The sequence below is a fragment of the Urocitellus parryii genome, chromosome 6, assembly GCF_045843805.1.
Source record: "Urocitellus parryii isolate mUroPar1 chromosome 6, mUroPar1.hap1, whole genome shotgun sequence".
Lineage (NCBI taxonomy): Eukaryota > Metazoa > Chordata > Mammalia > Rodentia > Sciuridae > Urocitellus > Urocitellus parryii.
This window is the reverse complement of record NC_135536.1, coordinates 107,718,762-107,743,632: the sequence shown is the minus strand read 5'-3', so window position 1 is coordinate 107,743,632 and position 24,871 is coordinate 107,718,762. Positions and strand designations below refer to the sequence as shown.

General features: G+C 43.1%; 1 protein-coding gene across 2 annotated transcripts; it reads right to left on the bottom strand.

The window, feature by feature from the left end:
• Positions 1 to 1,956: 1,956 nt before the first annotated feature.
• Tpm1 (tropomyosin 1) lies at positions 1,957 to 23,378 on the bottom strand. Of its 2 annotated transcripts, XM_026384888.2 has the most exons (10): positions 23,137 to 23,373; positions 21,839 to 21,964; positions 10,373 to 10,506; positions 8,062 to 8,179; positions 6,778 to 6,848; positions 5,930 to 6,005; positions 5,442 to 5,504; positions 5,063 to 5,132; positions 3,638 to 3,716; positions 2,040 to 2,233 (listed from the first exon to the last, which is right to left on the bottom strand). In XM_026384888.2, the coding sequence occupies exons 1-10, from the start codon at positions 23,248 to 23,250 to the stop codon at positions 2,230 to 2,232; spliced, it is 855 nt and encodes a 284-aa protein (XP_026240673.1). In that variant the 5' UTR covers positions 23,251 to 23,373; the 3' UTR covers positions 2,040 to 2,229. The 2 variants fall into 2 exon arrangements, with proteins under 2 accessions (XP_026240674.2, XP_026240673.1); XM_026384889.2 differs by lacking the exon at positions 3,638 to 3,716 and having other exon boundaries at positions 1,957 to 2,233; positions 23,137 to 23,378.
• Positions 23,379 to 24,871: the final 1,493 nt, after the last annotated feature.

Sequence of the window (24,871 nt, the reverse complement as noted above, 5' to 3'; positions counted from 1 at the left end):
ACCACACCCAGTGGGGGATTGCAAAGTGTTGCAAACCCCATTACTATGTTCACACTATCTTTATGGGAAACTGACGCCACAGGCAGACAGGCTGCTGAGCCCAACCAAATGTTTGATCCAGCAGGAATGAAGAACTTTAGAGAAACCCCTGAAGATTCCAGAGGGCCAATGTAAATTCAGTTTCAATGACAGTGGTCCCTGTTTCAGCCTCTTTTGGGCTTGCTCCCCTTCACCTGTCATGGAGCTCTTATGCCTATCTGACCTGAGGGCACATGCATTTGGAAGTACTTTCCCTCCTGTCTATTGGACTCCCAGATGTCTGAGGACTTCAATGCCCAGACTCAGTAATGCTTTTGGTTTGGTCCAATAGAGGCTCTTGCAGCAGCTGCAGCTTTGGCCTAACCCTCTGAACTAGAAGCCGGGCCTCAACAATTTCTTGATTAACTCAACTTGTGGTTTAACTTTCTTCTGCTCACCTTCTTAGGCTACAAGACCTGCTCTCTTGATCCATTGCCTTCCTATTTCCTTTGTAGACAATACTTGAAAAATGTGTGTGAAATCTCTGGTAGGTTTTTCAATAAAGAGTTGTGCCTCCAGGCTTTAGTGAACATCTGCTCAGCAGAACTTTCAGACTTGTCATTTTGTCTATAGCAGGATTACTCAGAGATGGGTCACTTTCATTATTCTGAATTTAAAAAAAGAACAAGGCAGGAATCATGGCAAAACCAAGAAGTCTTAGCAAAAGAAAAAAAAAAATTCAGAGGCATTTGTATTCCCAAGGGAAAGATGTTGTCCAGATTCTAAATTTAAAAATGTCTACCGTACCATTACTAAAATACTTTAATTCAGAGTCATAAAAAAAAAAGTACTCTCTCTTTGCTCTGAAGACTTCGTAAAGGAACTGACACCATTTTCAGAGTTTTCCAAAAATTTTTAAGTACATTGGTATATGAGTCCTTGTATACTATCAAATAGTATACAAAAAACAGATGAAGATGACCCATGTTTAAAACACAGAAGAAACAGAGCCAGACTGTTAAGGAAGGAGAAATGTTGAACATTAAGGAGCTAAAGTCTCCCATCTGTTTAAAGTTCTAATTTTGTAATTAAAAAAAAAATTCACTTAACTGCTGTTTGTGAATTAAAATAGTGAAGCCCAAATAAAATACAACTGTGTTCTCAATAATTCCCACCAACTACTTTTTTTGGGATTAAAAAGAATAATAATAATCAACTAATGGCTATAATTTAAAAATGTTCATAAATGAAGAAAAAGCTCAGCTACTAAACAGGAAGATTATATAGTACAACCCCTAAGAAATACATGATATGCTTAAGAACACAAAAATAAACCTTGACTCAACTACAGCTGCCATATTTAGAAAACCTATCATGTCATTTCATGACCAAAATGAAGGATTCAGTAAGGAATAAACTAAGAAAACCCTGAACTTGTCTTTGTGTTATAAAAGGATAATCAACAATAATCACAATTTACATCGTTTGAATCCAAGTTCCTTTCCACTTTCCCACTATGGAAATTCCTAGCTCAGTGGGACAGCTGTGTAGCCATTCATCATAAGCCTTTCATTAGTGAGCCATGTCCTCTGTATCTTGCCATGGCCCAATCTAGACCTCTGGCAGAGGAAGACACTGCTCAAGCCAGATCTCACTCCCAACAAGCACTGTCCCCTGTGCAGAGATTCTCAACCCACACTTCATGCCAGAACTATTTCAGTTCCTAAAACTCACAGAGGCCTGGCCCTCACTCTAACTTCTGGAAAGCAAAACCCTCAGAGGGATGCAGGCATGTGTATTTTTTTTTTTTTAATATAAAAGTTCCAGAAGGAACTACTGGTTTAGAAACTCTTGATATTAACACAAAAATGTTCAGAAAAAGAAAACAAAAACAAAAACAAAAAACAGAAAAGCAGCAGCCAAAAATCAACCCTCATATGAATGAAGCAGAATTATAGTTTTATTCAGTGTTGAAACCAAAACGTCAATAAATAAGAAGTAAAAAGAATAGCAAACAGCAATAGCTTACACAGTGTTTATTTTACACTGGAACAAAGAGCTTCTATACAATAGAAAGCACAGTATGTGCCTGGCCCTAAGGCAGGTGCTAAGAGAAAGAACCAGGTCAGCTGGAGAACAGATAAGTGCAGAGCTGAGAGGTGGGATATCCAGCTTGATGAAGGAGTCTTGGGAGAAGTGAAGCAAAGAAATTTATCTGCATGAAGAAAAAAGGTGGGAGAAAGAGAAAAAAAAAGTGGCATAATGGAAAAAAGGAAGACAAAACTTACAGAGGAGAGCAGCACTTGAATCACAGGCAAGAGGCAGACATGCTTGCAAAACCCACTGCCAGCTGAACCCTGTGGGAGTCTGTACTGGCCCTAGTCTATACTAGGGGCTATCTCGGGTCAACTTTTGGGGAAAACCCATGAACAGAATTTAAATCCTATTGTCAGGACTTTTCTTCATATTTAACACTTAAAGTTTGTCCCACAGAATCACATTTTAGCACTAGAGAGGACCCCAGAGAAAAATGATCTGCCTCATCCCCTCATTTGCAAATGAGGGAGGAGGTTTTCTTTCTAGTTTCCATGGTGACAGCCACTTTATAAGGGTGTGCCCCTGCCCCCCAACCCCACCCCAGTGTGGAGATTCTATACCTCTAAGGCAGCAGGCACATGCCACACTCCTAAAGTTACTGCTTTTCTGCATGGGTAAAGAAATGACAGGTGGGCCTAGAGAGCAACTTGTCCAGCTTTACTGGAATCTAGTGTGATTAGAATGAAAAGCCCTCTGTGAAACATTCCAGGTTAGAATTTAAAGAGGCAGATAAGTTTAATGTTTAAGTTTGGTTAGTGATATGCAAATCAGTTGTGTATGCTTATGGTTCTCCTGAGAACAAGCTACCTACTCCAACTCTTTATAGCCTCTCAAGAGTAAAATCTGGGCCATTAACCCCCAAATTCATAATGTGTAAGCTGTGTTTTAGTTACCACCTCCCCCCTTTTAGGTCACAGCTTGTAGCAAATGTTTACTGTGGGCATTTTAATTCCTTTTCACATAAACATAGAAATTAAAGGTGTGGTCACACATTGAAGCAATCACATTGCTCTAGAACTTTCATAAGTGAGGAAGAGAAGATCATTTTCAGAATCACTCCTTAGGCTATACTGGGTCATTTCCTTTTCCTCAGATCCTCAATAATCTGATATTTTGGGGTTTTCTTAAATTTATATTTCTTTTATGAAAATGATCATATTGTACTTCATGGAATCTCAGGAAACAAAATTTGATATTTCTTGAAAAATCCCCGCACAATTACCTAGTTTTACTCAAATCTAGTTTAATTTCTTGAAAGGACAGTATTCAAGGTCATTCATATTCCAGTTCATCATTTGGTGGGGACAATCTAATTCAGTGTTTACCAAAGAAAAGGATTCTAAAAGGAGAATGGTTTACACAAAATGAATCTTCTTGGCCTTTCTATTAGTACGATGGTTATACAAGATAGCAAACAGAAGAGTGCAAAGATGGAGGTCATGGAGCAGGAAGGGAGCGGTGGTGAGGCTATCACATAAGCATGAGGGCACAGGTGCGAGCAGGCGGATGCATGAGCATTTACATGGAAGTCATATCGTTGAGAGCGTGGTCCAGCTCCTCGCTGATGGCCTTGTACTTCAGTTTCTGAGCATACAGCTCGTCTAGGACCAGGAAGTGGAAGGCAGAGATGCAAGGACATGGAGAGTGATCAAGAGATGGAGGGTGAGCGAGGGTGGCGCAGGCGCCATCCCAACACAGCAGCAAGGAAAGGGCAATGCATGAAGGGGTTGGTGCCGCAGCAGGTGCCAACGCAGGAGGCGTGTGTTTTGTTTTTAAATAAATTGAAACAAAAACAAAGAGAACAAAACCCATTAGAAATTAAAATGAGAAAGACTCGATATGAAAATCATAAATACTGTAGGCATATCAGTAAACCATGCTAAATCCTAAACCAAACTACAGAAGGCTGTCTCTCCTGGTGGGAAATGGAACATCTTTCTTTTTATAGAGCTATATTTTAATTATACCAGAGTAGTCAGCCACCTGTCGCTATAAACAATGGAAAAAATATCCAAAGGCAGTGTTTTGGAAGAACAACTTTTGATTAAAGCCTATAATCCTTATCTAGCTCCACCTTCAAACCACTGACTTCCTGACCAAACTAGACCATGGGATATTGATTTTTTAGTGTCATTTAAACTACTCCTGTGGTCTTCCCTCCAGAGCTGCTTGTACCTTAGTCTAGGAGCCTTGAAAAGCAAAGAAAGCCACACTTTCAATTGTACACCAGCAGACTGTTTGCGACCATATGTCATTCTTTTTCTCCACTATGGATATTATTATCTGTACCAGCCTCTAGTCCCTTCTTCAACTCCTTCTGCCCACAATAAACATTTTTTTTCTTCACAAGCCTCAGAGTTCAACATTTAGGATTTCTGTGAGATAGAGTCAGTGTCACTCAAATAAAACCTACATGCCTTGGGGGAGAAATGCTTAAGCATAAATCTCAAAATATTATGCCCTATTGGTTCCTATCTTCCTTTTAGGATACAGATTATTGTACCAATGAATGACTGACAATACCCAAGCCCTTCCACTGAATTCATACTTGGGAGAAGATGGGTTGTGTCTAAAACCAATGCACATCATTCTGACAATTAGGAGGTATTACTAAAGAAATAAAATATTCCAGAGTCACTCTCATCTATAAGCATCTCACTCACGATGAAAATTAAACCCACTACCTTCTGAGGAGTGTAAAATGCTGGGGGGCATTTGCCATTTCAAAAAGAGACATTTGCTGCCTGGTGGTTAACCAGCCACCTGAAGAACTAAGGACTCAGGTCCAAGAGTTTAAGAGCCACAGATGAAAATCCCAGAGGAAGTTAGAAAAAAAGTGCAGGAGCAAAGAAGTTTATCCAGGTAGATGCACTTGGATTGGACAATTGTATGCCAGGTCAGTATTCAACCATGAGGATTAAATGAAAAACAATATTTAAGATCTTACCTTCTAAGTCATCAATGCTTTTCTCCAATTTAGTTACTGACCTCTCGGCAAACTCAGCCCGAGTCTCAGCCTGTAATGATTTAATTTATCTAAGTCAAAGTTTAAGAAGTTTCACAGTTCTAGTAGCCACAAATACAGGGAAAACTAGAGAATGGACATGAGGCATCTCATCCATGAAATGGATTTAAAACTAACTGTCAGTTTTAGTCACTACTGTGAGCAATGGGAACTAGCATAGTATGTTAATTCCAAGACTACCTCTGAATAACTCTGGCTTGAATCAGTAACTTTAAAAGCAAAAAATTCCTGACCAGCTTCATGGACATAAATATGATTAAAATCCAGTTGACTTCATCCAAAATTCTTATGTTATTATTACCTCCTTCAGCTTGTCAGAAAGGACCTTGATCTCTTCCTCATATTTGTCTTCCTTCTGAGAGTACTGTAATTAGAAAGAGCATTCCAGATGTCAGGCTGTGGCTGTTTTCATCCCTTCTAACAAAAAGAACTCGCCAGCTCAACCAACAGATGTTAAGGATCTCCGAGGCAGTAACAGAACCTCCAATATCAAATGGCATACTATAATACATTCTCTGCTTTCTAGCCTATTGTTTTACATGGGATAAGAACAAGATAACTTATCCACCTGGCACTCTGTTTAAATTAAATTGATGACTCACATACTCAACATAAAATATTCTCTATGAAAAAAATTATAAAAATACCCCTGGTATCCAATAACCACTAGAAATCATCTAAAAAATTTGCCATTTATTAAAATGTCTACTGTGCTAGTGCTTTCATCAGCAGGGCCTCTTTTGAGCAGTTCTTAAAAGATGCCTTCCCCACACCATGCTCCTGGCCTACCTTCTCAGCCTGAGCCTCCAGTGACTTCAAGTTGTTGGTCACAGTTTTCAATTCCTCTTCAAGCTCGGCACATTTGCTAATGTTTTCGATCAGAGGCAGAAAGGGTGGGAGACAAGCCAAAGGAAGGAAGAGAGAAAAAGGAGAGGAATGGGAAAAAATGAAAACCAAGTCCTAGAGATGAAGGACTGCCTTAAAGTAGCCAAACTATCAGGTATGAAAATGCTCAATTTTACCATGGACATTGCCTCCCAACTTTGCAACAGTGGAAAGGCAGGATCACAAAATTGAGCAACTGAAGTGTGATAATTTGGCTTCTTATTTGGCTGCCTCTAAGAGCATTTATAAAGGGAAAAACAAAGGAGCATAAAGGACCAAGAGAAAGCACTTAAAGCAAGATATAAATAGCAGAGGGTGTAGTGAAGGTGCAGTCGTTACATCAAACCAACCAGTAGGCATTGGAAGCTGAAAGACGCCTGGGTTTCAGTTAAACCTAAAAACCACACATGAGCCATCAGTACCTTATCCTCTGCAGCCATTAATGCTTTCAAGGTCTGATCCATTATTCTTAATTGTTCTTCCAGCTGTCGAACTTGGCTGTTAGTGGACACAGGAAATGCACAAGGCCATTCACAAAATCAGTGTGCAGGTAAGGCATGCAGTGATACACGCATTCATACATAGACACCCCACACGAGTCCTCCGTGTTCCATATTCGTGGCTCATCCACAACAAATGAGCACAAAAGGAGCCCGGAGCTGAAATAGGTAAATGTGCAGCTGCCAGAAGGTCATGCTGTTTAGTCACTGCTCTGCAGCACCCCACACGCTCCTGGTGCTGGGCCCGCTTACCCTTCTGAGAGCTCAGCCCGCTCCTCTGCACGTTCCAGGTCACTTTCAATGATGACCAGCTTACGGGCTACCTGCAGCAGGACAAACACAGTACACACACACATTATGGGGCTTGTGTATTTTGTAGAAGGGTTGTTTGGGTGAGAATCAGGCTGCATCAGCCCCTACAGATTCCTGTCTACATACAGGATCCTCCCCATTTGGGGAGACTGAAGAGAAGCAACTTTCCCTCAGGAGTGCTGACAGACAGGAGGCCAGAGTCTTTGCTCACCAAGACCCAGAATGGACAGCTACAATTTTGCAATATCAATCTGAAGTCTGACCCAGGTGAAATCTACATAATTACATAGCAGCCAGACCAAAGTGTGGAATGAGAGAGAAATATGAAATCCAGTCTCAAAAAATAACATACTGCTATTAGTATGCAAACATACTGCTCATCATACTTCTCTTTAAGAAACCCATTTAATACTGAAAAAGTAGGGACTGCCAAGAAACCATGAAAATAAACCTAGGAATTCCACCAATACAGAGTTCTGTGCCACAGCCTCCTTTTTGTGGAGGCAATTTAAGAAGGCAAAAGAAATTAACATGAGATGAGGTGGTGAGATGACTAACAAGGTCAAATCTGTATTCAGTGGAAGAAAGAACCTGAGAGAAGGGATCCTCTGAAGCAATTCAAAATTAGCAAGCACAGTATAATCTGGAGAAAGGTCAGTGCTGTTTCAGGCAGTCATGATGTGATACAATGAGGAAAAAACTAAAATTTTGACAGTCATATTGACTCTGTTATCACAGGTCATTGTCACGGTAATATGACCAGGAGCTGATTCTCCTGAGAACCTGTGCTAACAGAGGATTTCCAAGACCTGGGAGGAGAGGCCTTCATGAATCTATTAAGTAGATGCTACTCAGTTGCCTGAACTGGACTACTAGGTGGATCACACTGAAAGAAATACTTGCATAAGGACAGCCTGAGCATCCTTTCCCAAGGGTTCACCTTTCCCATTTCCTGGCCAAAGACCTTTTATCCTGGTCATTAGGGAAGGGAGTTTTAATTCTTCTTCCCAGTGCCATTGACTAGCTTCCTGATAAAGGCTGGGATCCCCTAGCTGGATCAAAATAAAAACCATTTTCTGGAATCAAAGAAATTTGCTTCTTAAAACTACCCATTTCTACCAAGGAAGCAGACTGCTTCCCTCAGGAATCAAGGCTATGTATGCTCCCTGAACCCCAGAAGACCACTGCTAGGAATCAATGAGGCTTTGGGCGCTAGGATCTGACCTCTTCATATTTTCGGTCGGCATCTTCAGCAATGTGCTTGGCCTCTTTCAGTTGGATCTCCTGAATTTCCATTTTTTCTTCATCCTTTTGGGCTCTACTTTCAATGACTTTCATGCCTCTGGAAAGAAAGACAAGTACAAAACCCAAGATTTAGAGTTGACCTTCCTAGACTCATATTTCTTTGACCTTCCTAGAATCATACTGTCCTGCTGTGGTCTGAGAGGTTTAGATCAAAATAGAGCACAGAACTACTTTTTATTTTTTTTCCCCCCAAACCATGAAGCAAGACCTTCTAGTGCTAAAGGCAGAAAAAAAGACACATTTCTCTCTGCTCATTGTGCTTATACTTTGGGTACTGGAGAACCTGTCCAGGCACTTTATGTTAAGTCAAAGGAACAATATTAGGGTCCCATTTGAATCTGGAAGGCATGGAAACAAGAAAAGCCAAGATGCTTTATTTGTTAAATAAATAAGGAATTTCTTTCCTTTCCTGAGGGAAGTCTGTTTGAAAATGAATAAAAGCTACAATCAAAGCAAATTTATTTTTGTGTACCTCTTTCTATAAAAAAAGGGTCTTATCCCATCAACCACAAACAAAAACAGTAGACTAGCCCATAAGAAACTGCTGATGTTTGAGCATTTTGGACCTATAAAAGTAGCAGTTTTAGTAGAGTCAACTGAATTCTTTAGATAAGAAACCAAGTTTTACTTCTAATGGAACCCTCTCTAAATAGGGAGGTTGGGAGGGATTGATATTGGCTTCTATATCGATGTGTATATTAGGGTCCTATGGCATGGTGTTACATTTCAGAAAATGTTAACTGATCTATGATATATTAAAGATTTATGAAATAAGAAGTCATGTTAAAATGGGACTCATTTACAAAATTTAAGTAGGCAATAAATAAACCACTATTTTTTGATCTAGTACTAGAATATACTTGAGGAGACCCAAGGTCCAGCTTTGGCTTAGACGCAAATATGCTATCAGCCTTTGGGCAGTGACAGTCTCTGAGTCTTAGTTTTCTTATTTTTCCTCCAGAGGATTGGAGTAGATGATCTCTAAGTTCCTTTTACGCCACGGTCTAACATTATCAGACCATATTTACAGTTCACTAACAGGTATATTTCAGGAGGAAGTTAGCTACAACATCACTGTTATATATACACTGTAAGAGATAATCAGTCATCATGAAGAATTTCAAAACTCTTGGCCAGTGAAGAAACACTAAGTAGTAGTGAATAATGAGGTGACAACTGAAGCTAAAAACCTTCTTGAACCCTGAAGTCTGAAATCACTTTTATATGTGGTAGCAGAGAGCAGAGGCTTGCTGTAAAGATGCAGAAATGGACAAATGACTGACTACATTCTCCTGCCCAGGTTACAACACAGGCAGTCACACTTGTAGTGTTCTAACACATCATCCCTCAAGCAGAACTCTCTTACCTCATTGAGTCTTTCCTGAAGTTCTTCTTTGCAATGTGGCAAATACATTAACTTGGACAGTTGAGCACAGAAGAAAAAACCTTCTGGGATGCATGAGGTTAGTTGTGCTGCTGTATATGAACCATGGTTTCCCTTTCCTACCACAGGTGGCATCTTACAGTAATAAGCCAGGTAGAGTCATGTTACAATAGAGGTGGGCTCAGAGCACACAAGTACCTGACTTATTTGTATGTTTGGCAGTGTCTTGTCCGCAATTAATCCTAGTCCAAAACAATTTACTTCTGCAGATCACATTTCTGTTTTATCTGGGCTTTTTTCTTCCACCTATTTGACAACTAAGAGCCCACAGTTTCTGACCCAGGCCCAAGACTCCTTGGTGAATTTTAAAATAAAGTAGTTATTATTATTTTTTTTAAATGCACAATTGCTCTGTGGTCAGTTGGAATTAAAGAACCACTGCATATCCCTGGAACTTTTCATTTCCAAGTCTGTCTCCCTTGTTGGGTGGTGCTCTGTGAGGACCAGAACAGTATCTGTTTCTTCTCTATAACTCTAGAGCTTAGAATAGTGCTTTGCACACATTCAGTATTCCATTTATTTTATTATTATTATTGTTTTTGGTGGTGCTGGGAATTGAACCCAGGGCCTTCTGCATGCTGGACAAGACCTCTACCATTGAGCTCCAGCTCTAGCCCTTTTCTACTTATTTTAAAGAAACAAAATCAAACTACACATGTGATCAACTAAAGAGATGACTCCATTGAGGGCTGTAAAACTGTTAAACCTCAAAGATCAGAGGAGCTTCCTGTTCATCCTGCCAGGAGGAAAGGCTTGTGCTAAAATGGCTGGATGAGACGTTCTCACCTCTCGCTTTCATCTGCTGCTTTTTCAGCCTCCTCCAGCTTCTGCAAAGCTGTTGCCAGACGCTCCTGAGCACGATCCAACTCTTCCTCAACCAGCTGGATGCGTCTGTTCAGAGAAGCTACATCAGCTTCAGCCTAGGCAGAGAGAGTGGAAGGCCTTTCAGAGCTGGAGAGAAAGTGAAGGTGGCACTTACAGAAAGTGGCTGATTTTAGACAGGACGTGTGGTCCTAGTGGTCAGTTAAAAGTGCATTACAAGCCCTCATCAACTTTGGAGTTCTCAGAAATGTACATATGTTGAATTACAAAGTGAGCATCCATATTTACACACAATTTTTATCAAATAAATGTACCATTAGCAAAGATTCACATAAGCCCATTTCTCACCCTAGTATTACTTGTCCATTGAAGGAGAGTTTTATCACAGCCACCTCATTCACTAGGGGCCTGAGGTGTAGATAAAGACAACAAGACTTACCCAGAGATTCAGCCACTTAAGACAACAGCAGTACCACAGAAATTGGAACCAGCAGTTTCATTAAATTCTCTTTTTTTCTGAAACCACTTTCTCAAAGAAGCCTTACAAAGGAACTAAATACTCAAAAATCCAGTAGTTTAAAAATACATACCACATGGAGACCTAACACAATTTTAGAAAGCTTCCTCCTCTCACCCCCGCCTTTTCAGGAACTCCCTCAAAATAAGTGGTCACACCAGAAAGAGGCCAAGACAAATCTCCCAAGAGTTTTTGTCCTAAGCCTACTGGATATTCTTACAAGTCAAGATTGCTACAAGAAAAGTTTCAAACTCTTATGGAGAAAAGGAATACAGATAATGTTTTTACTTGGAATCTATGCTTCTTTTTGGGTACTGGGGATTGAACTCTGGGGCACTCGACCACTGAGCCACATCCCCAGCCCTATTTTGTATTTTATTTAGAGACCAGGTCTCACTGAGTTGCTTAGCTTCTCACTTATTTACTGAGGCTGGCTTTGAACTCTTGATCCTCCAGCCTCAGCCTCCAGAGCCGCTGGGATTATAGGCATGTGCCACCTGCCCAGCTGAAATCTATATTTTAAATAAAAATTTCCTTCCCGGATACAGATACTACCTCCTGTCATACACATTTGTTACTATATTTGAGAACACTAGAAATGTTGTAAAGGTGGCCATTCAAATTTTTACTGCGTGGAAGTGAAGATGGAACTTACTAATTAGGTACTATTTATTCATCTTTATCCACTTTGAATGTACATCTATCAAGGGGTGATGGGTTTTCAGGACATGTAGATTTCTAAATATTATAATATACACCTCAGGACCCACAGTAGTTCTTTATATACATCTCTGTCTTTACTGAACTATAAGCTACTCATATTTTATATATATATGTGTATATATATATATATATATACATGCGCGTGCGCACACACACATATATATGTAAATATGCAATTCTCTGCAGAGTATAGACTCAACAAATGTCTATTCAATAAAATACGTAAAACCATTCTAATTTAAACAATAGCAATTTTCTTAGCTCATGGCCCCATGACAGAGTTTGAAATGCATACGTAGTTAGAGAGAGGTTGTGGTCATGGCCTTGAGTCAAAGGAATATGAAAGAACATTCAGCTTTTTGCTCATTTGGATTTGTAAGATTTTAAATGCCAAGTTTTATCTGGGGAAGAGAGGTGAAAAGGGCACTTCCAACCATAAACACATTTAAATATACTTTTATCTCAACAAAAAACTATATGGTAATTGACAGATGGAGGCAGGGAGCAGAGCAAATGTGAAATGAATCCTAAAAGGAACATTTACAACTGAACTGGCTCATAAAGTCAATCCTTATCAGTGTTCAGCTAGCAACTAGGTACAACCAGGAATGGCTGGCAGGTAACCCTTGATTTCTGCTTGTTTTTGAAGGGTGAGGGCAATAAGGTAGGGAATTTTCAAAGTACAGGGAACTGCCTTTTAAAGTCATAGTCCCCCCCCTTTTTTTTTTAATTATAAGAATGTATATACATTAAAGGTGCAATTTTGGGCCAAGTTAAATTTCTTCACTGTTTTATATTTTCCTTTTCCAGTAAAATTCTATTCCTTTTATGACTAGAGATGGGGAACAGGGACAAGCAGTCAATCCTGAATGTTGAAATAATAAGGGTAAATATCCCCATTACAGATGCTATGGCTTATCAGATAAATGGCAACAAGATTTTCAAAAACATTTTTGTAGACACCAAAGTCTGAGTTTCCTGATCTGCTTTAGATCTGGGTCCAAACCTTGAGAACTTGGTGCTCACAAAAAGGTGACTGTTTATTCTTTGGGGAAAGAACCTTCTGGGTGACAACTGGGTCTATGGCCCCAGCTCCTCACACAGTTGAAGCCCCAGAGAGGAAGGAGCGGGCACCCTGAGTTCATCCTTGCCTCTGGTATGCAAGACTACCCCACATGAAAGGCTCACCTCAATCAATTCTACTTCCTACTGCCCCCACCAGCTTTATCTTTTCTTTTCCTTAGCCCTTGACTCAGTTTAGAAGAATATTATTTTGAAAATATCACTTACACTTCTGTCCCAGGAGCATTTTGTAGAACCTGATTCTCTGATAGTAGGGTATGTCCTCCAAAACTAGTCTTCAGGGACTTACATAGTGTGTCCACACAATGGCAGGGAATGGAGACCTGTCTGTAGAAGCCAGTTTGACACAAAGATGGGACTGGTGCACACACAGAGAACCTACCTATGGACAGCTGGCTCTTCCTGAGAAACTGATATAAGTAAACAAAATGGGGGTCTCATTTTTTTCTTTAGCTGGAAGAATCCATGAACATCATCTAGCTCCCACAACTGGCTAGGTGCCAGAATCAACTAGAATATGTGTATTAAAAATATAAACTTCCAGAGAGTTTCCCATCCCTTCCCCATCCCTAGAGATTCTGATTTAGGAGATCAGAGGGGCAGGGCAGGAATTTGCACTGTAAATAGGCAATCCCCTCCACTCCTCCAGCACCACCCCAAGAAGCTGTCAAATTCAGTGGATCAAATAGGACTATTCATCTACCTCTCAGCTTAAAAGAAGAGAGGGACCTCTGACCCAGAGTGCTGAAGCAAGCTCCTATATAGCCCTCAGTGGAAGACAGGACTAAACTCTCTATAATACTGATCCAGCAAATTTTGTACAGTTCCTTGGAATTCAGGAAAAGTTTAATTTCATAATTTAATCAAGGTACTTTCTTTCTTTTTACTTTTCCTCCCCTTATTTACTATGCTCTGTGTTCAAAGGCTTATTCTCTCATTTCTGGTATTTTTTTCCCCCTGAATTTTGAGTCTCCTCTAGATATTTTCTCAGGTTCTTTTTATCATAGCCTGGGTAGTTTTAAGGATCTGCTGCTACCTGTTAATACTAGTTCACAGACACGACCATTTGCTATTTAAAAGCAGTCAAATAACAAGGCACTCGGGAGGGTCAAAACCCTAGATACAATTTTTTCCCCCAAGGCATGTAAGTTACCCTTAGAGTACTGAGTTAGCTTTCTTCCAACAAGGGCCTATGTGTCCACACTGCAAGTGAAGACTTTCAGTTTGGGTTGCTAGTTTCTTTTATTTCAAAAGTGCTATTGTGTCCCAACATGTGATAAACTTCTCAGAAACAGACTGCTGCATTAGTAAGGCTACCAATGTCTTCTTGCAGATCTATTGTTAAACTACCACCTACCACTCTGAACTTGTGAGGTCCTTAGGGTTGCACATGCCCCTCACCCCAGCAGGTACTAACTACCTATACAGAAGTCAAGCGCCTGCTCACTATTCCCACTCTTCTGTGTCCACCTACACAGAAAACAAAGGCACACATACTGTTATCCCACCTCAACAAAGTACAGAAATCAGTGCATGCCCACCCAATATAGCAAAATATTTTTCCAAATAGGATTTGAAAAAAATCAAAAAATAAAATATCTTTATAAGGCTTGGGATTTTGAAGAGATCCAGAGGTTTTAGCCAATACAAAACCAACAATTTAAAATTGCAATGATTTTTACTTTAAAAACAATGTCCCAGTTAGGGCTAGTCACAAGAAATAGAGGTAGGAGAATAATATTGTATCCTTAAAATCAATCCTCTGGAATATATTTTCAAAGTCCTGCCTGAACCAGAGTGGATCATGGGATGACCAAAGTTCATATCTTTTTATTCATGTCAACTGTAGTTATACAGAGGTTTCTCCCAACTTGCTGTGTAAGATCAAGTGACTATAGCCAAGTTAAACTTCTGCCCTTATATGGTAAGGAAAAGGGGGAGGGAGACCCAAAACACTGATGACATTAGTGGCCACTCCCATGGATAGCAGATAAACACAACCTCGTCTATTTGTGCCAAAGCCTATAATTTATGAGGCATATTTGTATAATGAGAGAAAACAGACTTGAACAAGGCATTGTGGTGCCTCTGCTGTGCTACAGAGAGTGGAAATGGAGGGTACTGTATACATTCCAATTACAGCCACTCTGGGAGTGCCAATGCAAGCACAAAAAGCACTCTCAGTTTCCTGGTCCCAGAACTATTTACCAACTCTTCAGAGGGAAAGGGCTGGGCATTTTTGAAAACTGGTTATTTCCCATGACTTAATAAAGTTACCAACTAAGAACTTGCTGCAACTATAAGCCTCCTCATTTGCTGGGTACTATCCAGAAAGGAGGAAAATCTCTTTCTTGTTATCTTTTTTTAAAAAATAATAACAACAAACAAAACCCTTGTAGATCATAAGACCTACAGTCAACCATTACATCAAGCAAAGTAGCCTCATTCCAACATTTTGAAGGGCCCACACACCTTGGAAAAACAAACTAGGAGGAAATAAGGGATGGCTGCTTTTTCCAAGGTAAGTGTTGGTTTAGTAGGGTCAATTAATGAGAGCCTGTCAGAACCTCTGAGTATCTGAACTTCAGCCAACTCTCCAGTCAAATATTTTTTGCAGTGGTTCATGATTTTGTCGCTAAACCTTTATCTTTGCTGCCAAGAGAAACTCTTGCTGCTAGCTTGATTCATGGATACCTAAATTAGCTACACTGAAGTTCTAGTTTTAGAAGTTAGGAACAACTCTCAATCAGAAATTCTCCAACTGTTAGGAACAATCCTCAACCAGTCTTTAAGTTACTATTTTATAAGGTTTTGTGTCTATAGATAGACTGTTTTTTGAAAAAAAGTCTTAAAAATTTTTCAAAACAATTTATGCCACTTTTGACATAAAGTCTTAAAAAGAAAGCCTGTCCTTAGTCAACTAGCAAAGGAGGAATGCTGCTATAAAAATGATGCATAAATTAGAAGGTGAATATAAAAATCATAACATAGCCTTCATAAGATCTGGTGGTTTTTTGGTGTCTAATATCAGTCACTAGGCCTGGAGGTGATCCAGGCTCTCTTGCATATGATCACATATTCCCTTTCTTGTTAGGATGAGAGTAGTTCAACTCACATCACCAATATATTAACCCACCAAAATTCATTCCAGTCTGCTCACTTCCCCTCTCTATTCAAATTCCAAAAGGCAAGGGTGGGGTTGAGGTTTGATTAAAAGCATTAAATGAAAAGTTTTACGATGTAGTGAAATGAGCAGGCCATTTGTAATAGCCCTTGAAAGGTGGTGAAATGCAGGTAAGGAACACTGGGTTAGGCAGTATTGTGCAGAGTTAATAACAGGGGAAATAGCACAACCTCTGTTGTGCTGAGTCCCACTGTGATCTCTTTACATACCAACCCCTTTAACCAGTAGGTATATTGTTACCCACATTTTACACTTAGGAAACCCAAAAACTAAAAGATTAACTGTCTCCAGCTAGTATGTAGTAAAGTCAGGATTCAAATTCTTGAAATCTGGGTCCAGAGTTCTTGTTCTTATTCATCATGTCCTATTAGGTCTAATGGTTCAAGGACAGCTGCAAAACAGAGAGGGAGCTGGAATTAATCTATCACCCAGCCAAGTTCAGAGGCATTGGTGGGGTGGGGGCACCCTGCTGACTTGTCCTCAAAGCAAATACTGAAAATTATCTCTTGCCTATTGATTTCCTTATTTCTGTATTTCATCTGGAAACTTCTCTAATCAGGACTTGAAGAGGACTTGTTTTTTTTCTGTACTTTCTGCAAAACATGTCTTCAAGTTTCTGTTGTAAGCCCTACAGTCAATACAAACATTTAACCTAAAGGATTTATTCAGTTCAGAAAAGAGTATATGACGCACAGAATTTTGATTTAAAACATACTCTCAAAATGGACAAATACCCAAAACTAAACTCCCTATGAAATCCTGCTCCTGTTTGATACATTTGCCTTAGGAGAAGAAAGGAAGCCAGGTATTACATTCAACAAGAGGGGAAGCCAGCCAAAAGAATACACATCCAACAACCCTTGACATTTACCCAACCCTTTCAAGACTTGATAACAAAGGAATATCTATTTGTATAGACAACTTGGGAAGAGCGATGGTTAAGGGAAAGATAAAAGGGCTGCATACTATATAAGTTGGTTCTTCCATCAGAATCCAGAGCTGTCAATGTCTTAACCACCACATAGAAACCGCCTCCAGAAAACTACAGGATCGACGGGGACAGCAGAGTTTAGCATCCAGGCCCCAACGTCTGACAGAGCTTCAGGAACTTAACCCCTTCCCCAAAGGAGGGATCTCCCTCTTCCCCATTGTTAGAGTAAATAATGCCAGCAGTGCAAAGTGCACGTTCCAGGGCTCCCGAAAGACCCGGACACAACCACCCTAGAAATGGAACCCCTTCCTGAGAAAGTGCTGCTTCCAGAACCTTCACAACACCATTTAGGCTTGCCCTCTGGGCTTTTAAATCAGCGAGATAGAAAGGGCTGAGGAGAAAGGGCAGGGCTCCTCCCCGGAGCTGGACGCCAGCTGGCCCAGGTGTGCCAGGTGCACAGCGGAGGCGTGTGTCCGCCAGCTCCCGGAGGGACCCGGGGGGCGCTGCGGGATCGACTGGAGAGGTAGCGCCTCTAGGGGATTGCGGGGTGATGGTGGGTGCCTTACGGTCTCCCTCAGCTTCCTTTCAAGGTCCAGCTCGTGCTGCAGGCTGCCCGCCCGCTCCTCCGCTGCGTCCGCCTGCTCCTGTAGGCTCCGGATCTTTCTACGCACCGCCTCCAGCGAGCTGCTCGCCGCCATCGCAAGGGCGGCGGCGGCCGGCGGGTTGCGGTGGAGAGGCCGGCTGCTGCGCTAAGGCCACCGCGGGTGTTGCTGCAGCCAAGCGCCTGTCCGCCCCGCCCAGGCCGCTCCGCGCGACGGCGGCGCCCCCAGCCGCCCAGGAGCAGCCCGGAAGTCACGGCCTCCCCGGCGGCGCCGACGAACCGCGGGCGGGTGCGCGAGCGCCGGGGGCGGGCACCACCAACCAGCAGGGCGGGGCTGGGTGCGCGCCGCGGACCCCGGGAACTTGGGGCCCGCCGGAGGCATTGCGCATGCTCGCGGCCGCAGAGACTGGGCTTGTGGCTAGCGGCCCACTGAGACCTAGAAGGAGGCGGGAAGGAGATGCCACAGCGCTAAGTATTTTACTTGGACTGGTAGTGCCCCTCCCTAGCACCGGGGAGGTGGTAACTAGGGTAACGGACCAGGCCGCTAAGGGCGATGGAATCCAGATTACCATGTCTAGAAGGAAGAGACGCTGAGAGTGAGGGTTGAGCCTGAATGGGGCCTAAAGAAAATGTTTAGAACCCTAGACACACAACCTCCTAATCACAATCTCACCCCCAGTCTTGAGCGAAACCCACTAATAAAGCATAGTGTGATTGGCCCTCCTGTTCTAAATGCAGTATTCCTATATTTGAATCTGGCTCCTATTTCCCTTGACTTGTCTGGTCTTCAGCTGCAAAAATAAAGGTAATAGTATTCATAGGGTTGTTATGAGAATTATGATATAATTAAAGCACTTTTCACAATACCATATATGTAGTTAAAAACTCGAATGATAGCTATAATTAATAAATACGCAAGCACTGCTTTAAGAGTCAGGTTGGGACCCATACCTAGCTATGCAATCTCAAAAAAACCAAGAGTCGCTTCTAATTTCAACCGTCCCTAGTTTTAGACCAGCCAGGGTCTGAAATCTGCTGGAATTAGATGGATTCTGGGCTGGACTAGGATGCCTTTAAAAGGCACCCCAAAGAAGGCCACAGAACCCTAGGAAAGAACCTCTGTCTACCACCTAGAAAACCATTCTGGAACATAATTTTTGGGGACTGACTTTTGTAGGTTTCCCTCTTGGGCTGCATTTTTGGCTTTTTCCCTTCACCTTTGTCACAGGGCCATTGAAGTCAATTTCTGACAAGTTTTAAGAATGATAAAGTGTTGGGGCTGAGGATGTGGCTCAAGCGGTAATGCGCTCGCCTGGCATGTGCGGGGCGCTGGGTTCGATCCTCAGCACCACATAAAATAAAGATGTTGTGTCCACCGAAAACTGAAAAATAAATATTTAAAAAAATCTCTCTCTCTCTCTCTCTCTCTCTCTCTCTCTCTCTCTCTCTCTCTCTCTCTCTCTCTCTCTCTCAAAAATAAAAAAATAAAAAAATAAAGTGCCCGGGATGGGAGGATAGGAAGAGACAGTAAGAAAAAGAAAACATGCCTGTCAACATCCTCATCCTCCAAAGTCCTAACAGTGAGCTTCCTTTGCTTTCCTAACACTTTCTGTGGAGTTCCTCAGTATTTACTGAGATGCTCACAAACCCCAGCTTGGGTCCTCTCATCCTGTAGGTGGAGCCTCTGGCTTTGTTTCCACACAGTTCAACTGGACAGGCCCAGTGGTTACAGCTCCTCCTCTAAGAACACAGACTGAGGGCCTCTGATTTTGGGGATGAGGAAAGAGGGCATTTAAAACCTTCAGGGGCAGACAGGGAAACTGCTGGACACTTGCAGATGCTCTAAGCCAACTAATGACTTAATAGCCTGCTTTTCAAACACCTGAGGAATTCAGTTTCAGGTGAGTTCATTTTAAACTGATGTCATTATAGAAGAGTTTGGGACAATTGTTCTCAGCCTTGGCTACAAGTTGGAATCACCTGGGTATTAAAAAAAAAAATTCTGATTCTGCCTCCTGGGTTCCAACCCCAACAATTCTGACTTATTTGACTAGGTGCAACCTGACTTGAGTTTTACAACTTCCCTGGGTTGTAAAACTTTACTTAAATAAGGTTGAGAATCAATAAAGACCTAAGTAGGGATAAAGACCCACTGGAAATATCAGATCACAATTATTGGGGAAAAAGCTGGGCCAGAGACAATGGAGCCCTGACACTCCCTTAGGCTCACTTAGCCAATCAAAAATTCAAAACAAAATCATCATCAGAGGTGCTACCTCCTGAATGAGACCCTTATAATCTAGGAAAAACCCACTTCTGGAGTTGAATTTGTAAAGCATGTTGGTAAATTGTAAAAACATTTTTATTAATAGTAATCAAAAAATATAAAAATTGTTTTTATGTGGGGAAGTAATGACAGTGAAATTTTCTAATCCCACTTCCTTAGGACACTGATTTCTCTCCCAGCTCTCTTTTTCTCTAGTGACATTCTCTCTTTCTCCTCAAGTTTTAACTATTTTTACTAGTTCAGGAATTATTCTAAATATAGCATTTCTTCACAAACTTCTTCAACATCCCTACAGTCTCCAAACAACCTAAAATGTCTTAAAGGGAAAGACGATCAATACATTCACCAAAAGGAGTCAGACAGACAGACAGACAGACAGACACACACACACACACACCATATTTAGGGTTTTCTGAAGGATAAAGAACCAAAACAGGATTAAATAACCTTCTCCCCTGCTGATCCTGCCCCTACAGCTGAGTTTAGAGTAGTCTCTTTCCATTTCTGCCCCACCTTATTCCAAGCCCCTCTAAACAAGACTTTTCAATAAAGACATGATAGCACTACATAGTTACAATAATTATTATCTTTTTTTTTTTCCCCTTAAGAATTGTAGTAGCATTTTTCTCCTTCTCTTGCTTTCAGTCTTACTGGGCTATTTTCAAATTCTTTGCATTCTTTTCCTTATAAGGAATATCTCTTTCTTGATCTATCAGCGGCTCTTTTGAAAAAGTTAAAGAAATGTCCTGTTGGAGAATTTGGGGGAGACAGGCATCCTCCATTTAGCCATATACAGAGCAGACATTTGATCCTTAAAAACAGGCTTAAAGTTACATGTGGGTTGTTTTTGTTTGTTTGTGACTCTTTTTCCAAGCCAGGTAGTTTCTAACTTAAATGTTTTAGCTTAAATGTCAATGCTTTCCTAAACCCCCTACCTAGGAATCTTGATATTCACCGAAAATTTCTTTTTGTTAGATTCTAAGTGTTGTACATCTGGATTTCTCATTTATAGAACACATATGTATTGCAAACTTTTTATGCTACAAAAGCCTGTGGAGATTTCAAGACGTGAGACCCTTCAGTAATGCACATTTTACTCCCATACAAAAAATTCTGCTATTGTACTTGGAGGTTAACTTCTGGGCATAGCTTTCCCTGGTGCTCATGCATTCTTGGAATAGTTACCAACTTCCCAAGGAATTCTTTTCTAATTGGGCCACTAGGCTTAATTGGCTTCTAGAATAGAATTCAACAGTGTGAAAAGAAGTCGGTTCTTTGGAAATCTAATCCTTCTCTTGACTTTTGGAGGCAGAATAGGCAAGTTCTACAATTAAGATTCCAAAGGGCAATGGACAAAGTGCTAGTGAGATTTAGCTAGTGTGTATCACCCCTGAAAGTATGCAGTGGTTGTCAAAGGGCTGACAGGTGGGGGTGGGGCAAGCAGGAGGGGCAGGGGGCAGCTAGCTCACTATACCATATAAAGCACTGAGCTATATATAACTTCCCACTTATTTTCTGGCTCCAGTGGCCTCAGACTGCCTACCCAAGCAAGTATCATCTTCCCAGGCAGATCTTAAAGGCAGGGTTAAGACTTTGCTACTGAGAAAGGAAGCCTCAGAGTGTCCCTGTGCCCCACCATCAAGCTCAGCCCAAAGTATTACTATGTTTGGAGGCCAGCCTCTCTGTACTCTGACTGGGACCACCATGAAAAGACAGATTAGATTGTCCCACACACTGGGGATGGCAAAAGGAAAGAAATAGAAGAAAATTGAACCTGATGATGACACCCACCTTGGGTTTTCTGCCACTAGTAGTGAAGTTTCACCTTCAGAGTCCAATCCAGCGGCTCTGCTCTCCCAGCTTCTCACCCACCCACATCCAACCCGAGGGGTAAAGAAGAGGAGAAAAAGAGAGGAACGGATGAAATATAAATGAATGTGTGCAGTAGCAGTCAGAGGTAGCATCCAGTGCTCTGGGCTATAGTAGGGCTGTGTACTGGCATCCAGCAGGAGGTTACCTTCCTCCATTACTTTTTAGCCCCTGTGGTGACTCCAGAGTGGCTATGCGGCAGGAGGTGAGGGAAGCAGTGTGAGCGTGCACTTACATCAGTGGCCTTTTTCTCCGCCAGCTCCAGTTTCTCCTGGGCATCTTTGAGAGCCTCAGAGTATTTGTCCAGTTCATCTTCAGTGCCCTTGAGTTTCTTTTGCAGCGACACCAGCTCATCTTCCAGCTGGGAGTTGGCGGTGGCGCGGTATGGGGTTGGGGTGGGGGTGGGGGGTGGGGGAGGGTGCAGCAGGCAGCGTGATCCCGCAAGGCGGGGGGGTGTGGGTGCACAGATATTCAGACAGGGACAGAGGGAGAGAAAGAGGGAAAGACAGGGAGGGAGAGAAAAAGAGAAAGAAAGAGTTAGCCATTCGTGCCGCACCGCGCCGCGCGCCCCAGGTACCTTGGCGGCGGCCTCGTCGGCTGCCAGGAGGCTGTCCTCCGCCTTGTGCAGCTCCTCCAGCACCCGGTCCCGCTCGTCCTCCGACACCCGCAGCAGCTTCTCCTTCGCCGCGATGTCCTCCTCAAGCTAGGGGGCAGCGGCGGGCGGGCGCGGGCGACCGGCACGGACCGGGTGTTAGACATACACACAACACATGGGAGCCACATTGGCTGGGGAATCCCGGGGCTTGGGGCGCCACCAAGTTGGGGCTCAAGGGACCCTAGGTAACCTCCTGTCGCCAGAAGCTGTAGCCATTCTCTGGTGTCTCAACACCCCCCCACCCCCACTCCGCGCGCCCTGGACAAGCCTCCAGCCGAGGTCCCAGCCGGCTGGAGTCCACAACTTGGGGGCGCAGAAAAATGATCCTGTTTGCCTGACTTTCCGGCCGCATCCTACCTTCTGTCCCATCTTTGTTCTTAGGAAACATCCCCGTGACTCCATTCTCCTCCCCTAAAGTCTCCATCCCAATTTGAGGTTTCTTTCTCCCCAGTCAAAAGTCCAAAGGACTGCAAGCACTTTCAGGAATTTGAAGCTCCCTCTCTCCTGCTCTTTCTTCAAACGTCTTCAAAAGACGCCCCCACCCCGCCCTCCGATCTTAACAATATTGATTCCCAGCCTAGAGAATTAAGTGCCTTTAGGACTGGGATACACTCGGATAGACTCGGATAGCTATGGGAACCAAGAAGGGAAATAAGCCCACTCCAGCGAGACTGAAAAGTTAGAACAAGCCTCAGTCTTGCGCTATCCCTCCGTCTTTTCCAGACGCTTGCCCCGGCGGCCTTGGCTTGGGGTGGAATGGGGATAGAATCCTCGGGGTGGGGACAGGAAGGGATCCTAGGCTCTGATCCCCCGGCCCGGGGTCATGCGGGCAAGCGCAGCGCGGAGGACTAGCGGACGCGGTCCGGGGAGGCGCAGACCTGTTTGCTCCTGTCTTCTGCCGCCTTCTTGTCGGCCTCTGCCTGCTCTGCTCGATCCAAGGCGTTCTCCTTGTCGAGCTTCAGCATCTGCATCTTCTTCTTGATGGCGTCCATGGTGGCGGTGGCGAGGGGCCCTTGGGCTGCGGCGGGAGCTGAGAGGCGGGCACGAGCGCGGTGAGCCGGCGGATCCTGAATGCGATCGCGGAGCCTCCTGCTGCTCCCAGATATGTACTTTCCCAAGGGGACGACCGCATTCCTCAAGACAGCCAATACTTTTTTGGAAAAGCTTTTTTCTCCTGCCCCCTTTCCCCTTCTCCTGCCTCCGCCCCGTGCCCCCTCCCCGTTCCTCCCGCGGGGGCCTCTCGCCCATTCGCTACCTCCCGCCGGCCTCTCAGTTGACGGTGGATATGACTATATATGGGGACCCGAGCCCGGGAGGCGGCGGCCAGGCGAGGCCGCCCTGTTTCCAAATCTGCGCGCTTAGGGAGAGGGCGCCGGGCCTCGCTCGAGTGGAGCCGTGCTCAAGGCACTAACCTCTGCCCTCTGCACCTCTTCCTCCCTGGGCCAACCTTGCCCTTTAGGGTCCTCAGTCAACCCGATCTGAACCATCGGAGGCCTGGGGGCAATTGTTAGGTGCGCGTGGACCCACTGGGTCGCCAGACCCTGGCACTTAAGGCCACTTAAGGCACAGGGATTCGTCCTAGTAGATGAGCTCTGAGCACCCAGCTGTCTTCTTGGCAGCTCGCAGCCTTTCAGGCTCACTCAGGGCGCTAACTTTCTGGAAACTCAACTGAAGCAAAGGGAGAGCTGACAGAAAGGTCTGGGATCACTCGTGAGAATTTCTTGCTTGTGCAGGTTGGAAAGGTAGGGTGTATCACAACCACAATGCGCAGTATCCCCCGACCCCCTCAGGGGTGGCCAAACAATTTGTAAGTCCTTCAGAGAATGATCAAGTTCCCCTCCAGGATTTTATCAGGTTTCTTTCACTAACCCCACTGCCCAAGAGGGAAAAAGTACTCTGATCTACTAGTCAGAACATCAGGGAGGGACAAATACAATAGGGAGACAGGACCCAACTGGCTTAATTTTGAGTGTGCAATTGTATGGTGCTTCCAGAAAGGGTAGGGCATGTGTTGGTGTGTAGGTGATGGGCAGGAGTTTCAGGGGAAAAAATGTTGAGTTTAGACTCAGACAACTTGGTATTTGTTTGTTACTTAGTCACGAGCATCTGTGTGACCTTGACTAGTGATAGTATTGCGCTGTAGATTAAAACCAGAAGATAGTTGATTTCCTGAAGTCTCTCTAAATCTCCCTTTTCATAATTTTCCTTGCACTGATTTTAGGGAATCAATCTCTTCCCATGTTAGGCACTCAGGTGCCAGGTTGCCAAAACATGGGATAAACAATATCCTAGTTAAGTCTTTGTATCCACAGTCACAACTGTGAGGAGGGAATAGAGCCAGCTCTGCATTGTGAGCTCAACTTGAAAGCAGGAGAATTTCCCCTAGTGCCTCTCAAACTCCCATTCCTCCATCCCCCAAGGGAAAAAATTCTGCTCTTTCCAGAACTTCAGTGGAAGAGCAGGAAAGGCCTTTCCTGAGACCAGCAGAGGCAGGGTTGGTAAGGGTCTTGTTAACAATCCCCACAGAATAATTCACAGCCTGTACTACATGGATACTGAATAGTCCCTGGACGGTATCTGAGCAGATTAGGCAGGCCAAACAATTTGCAAGTC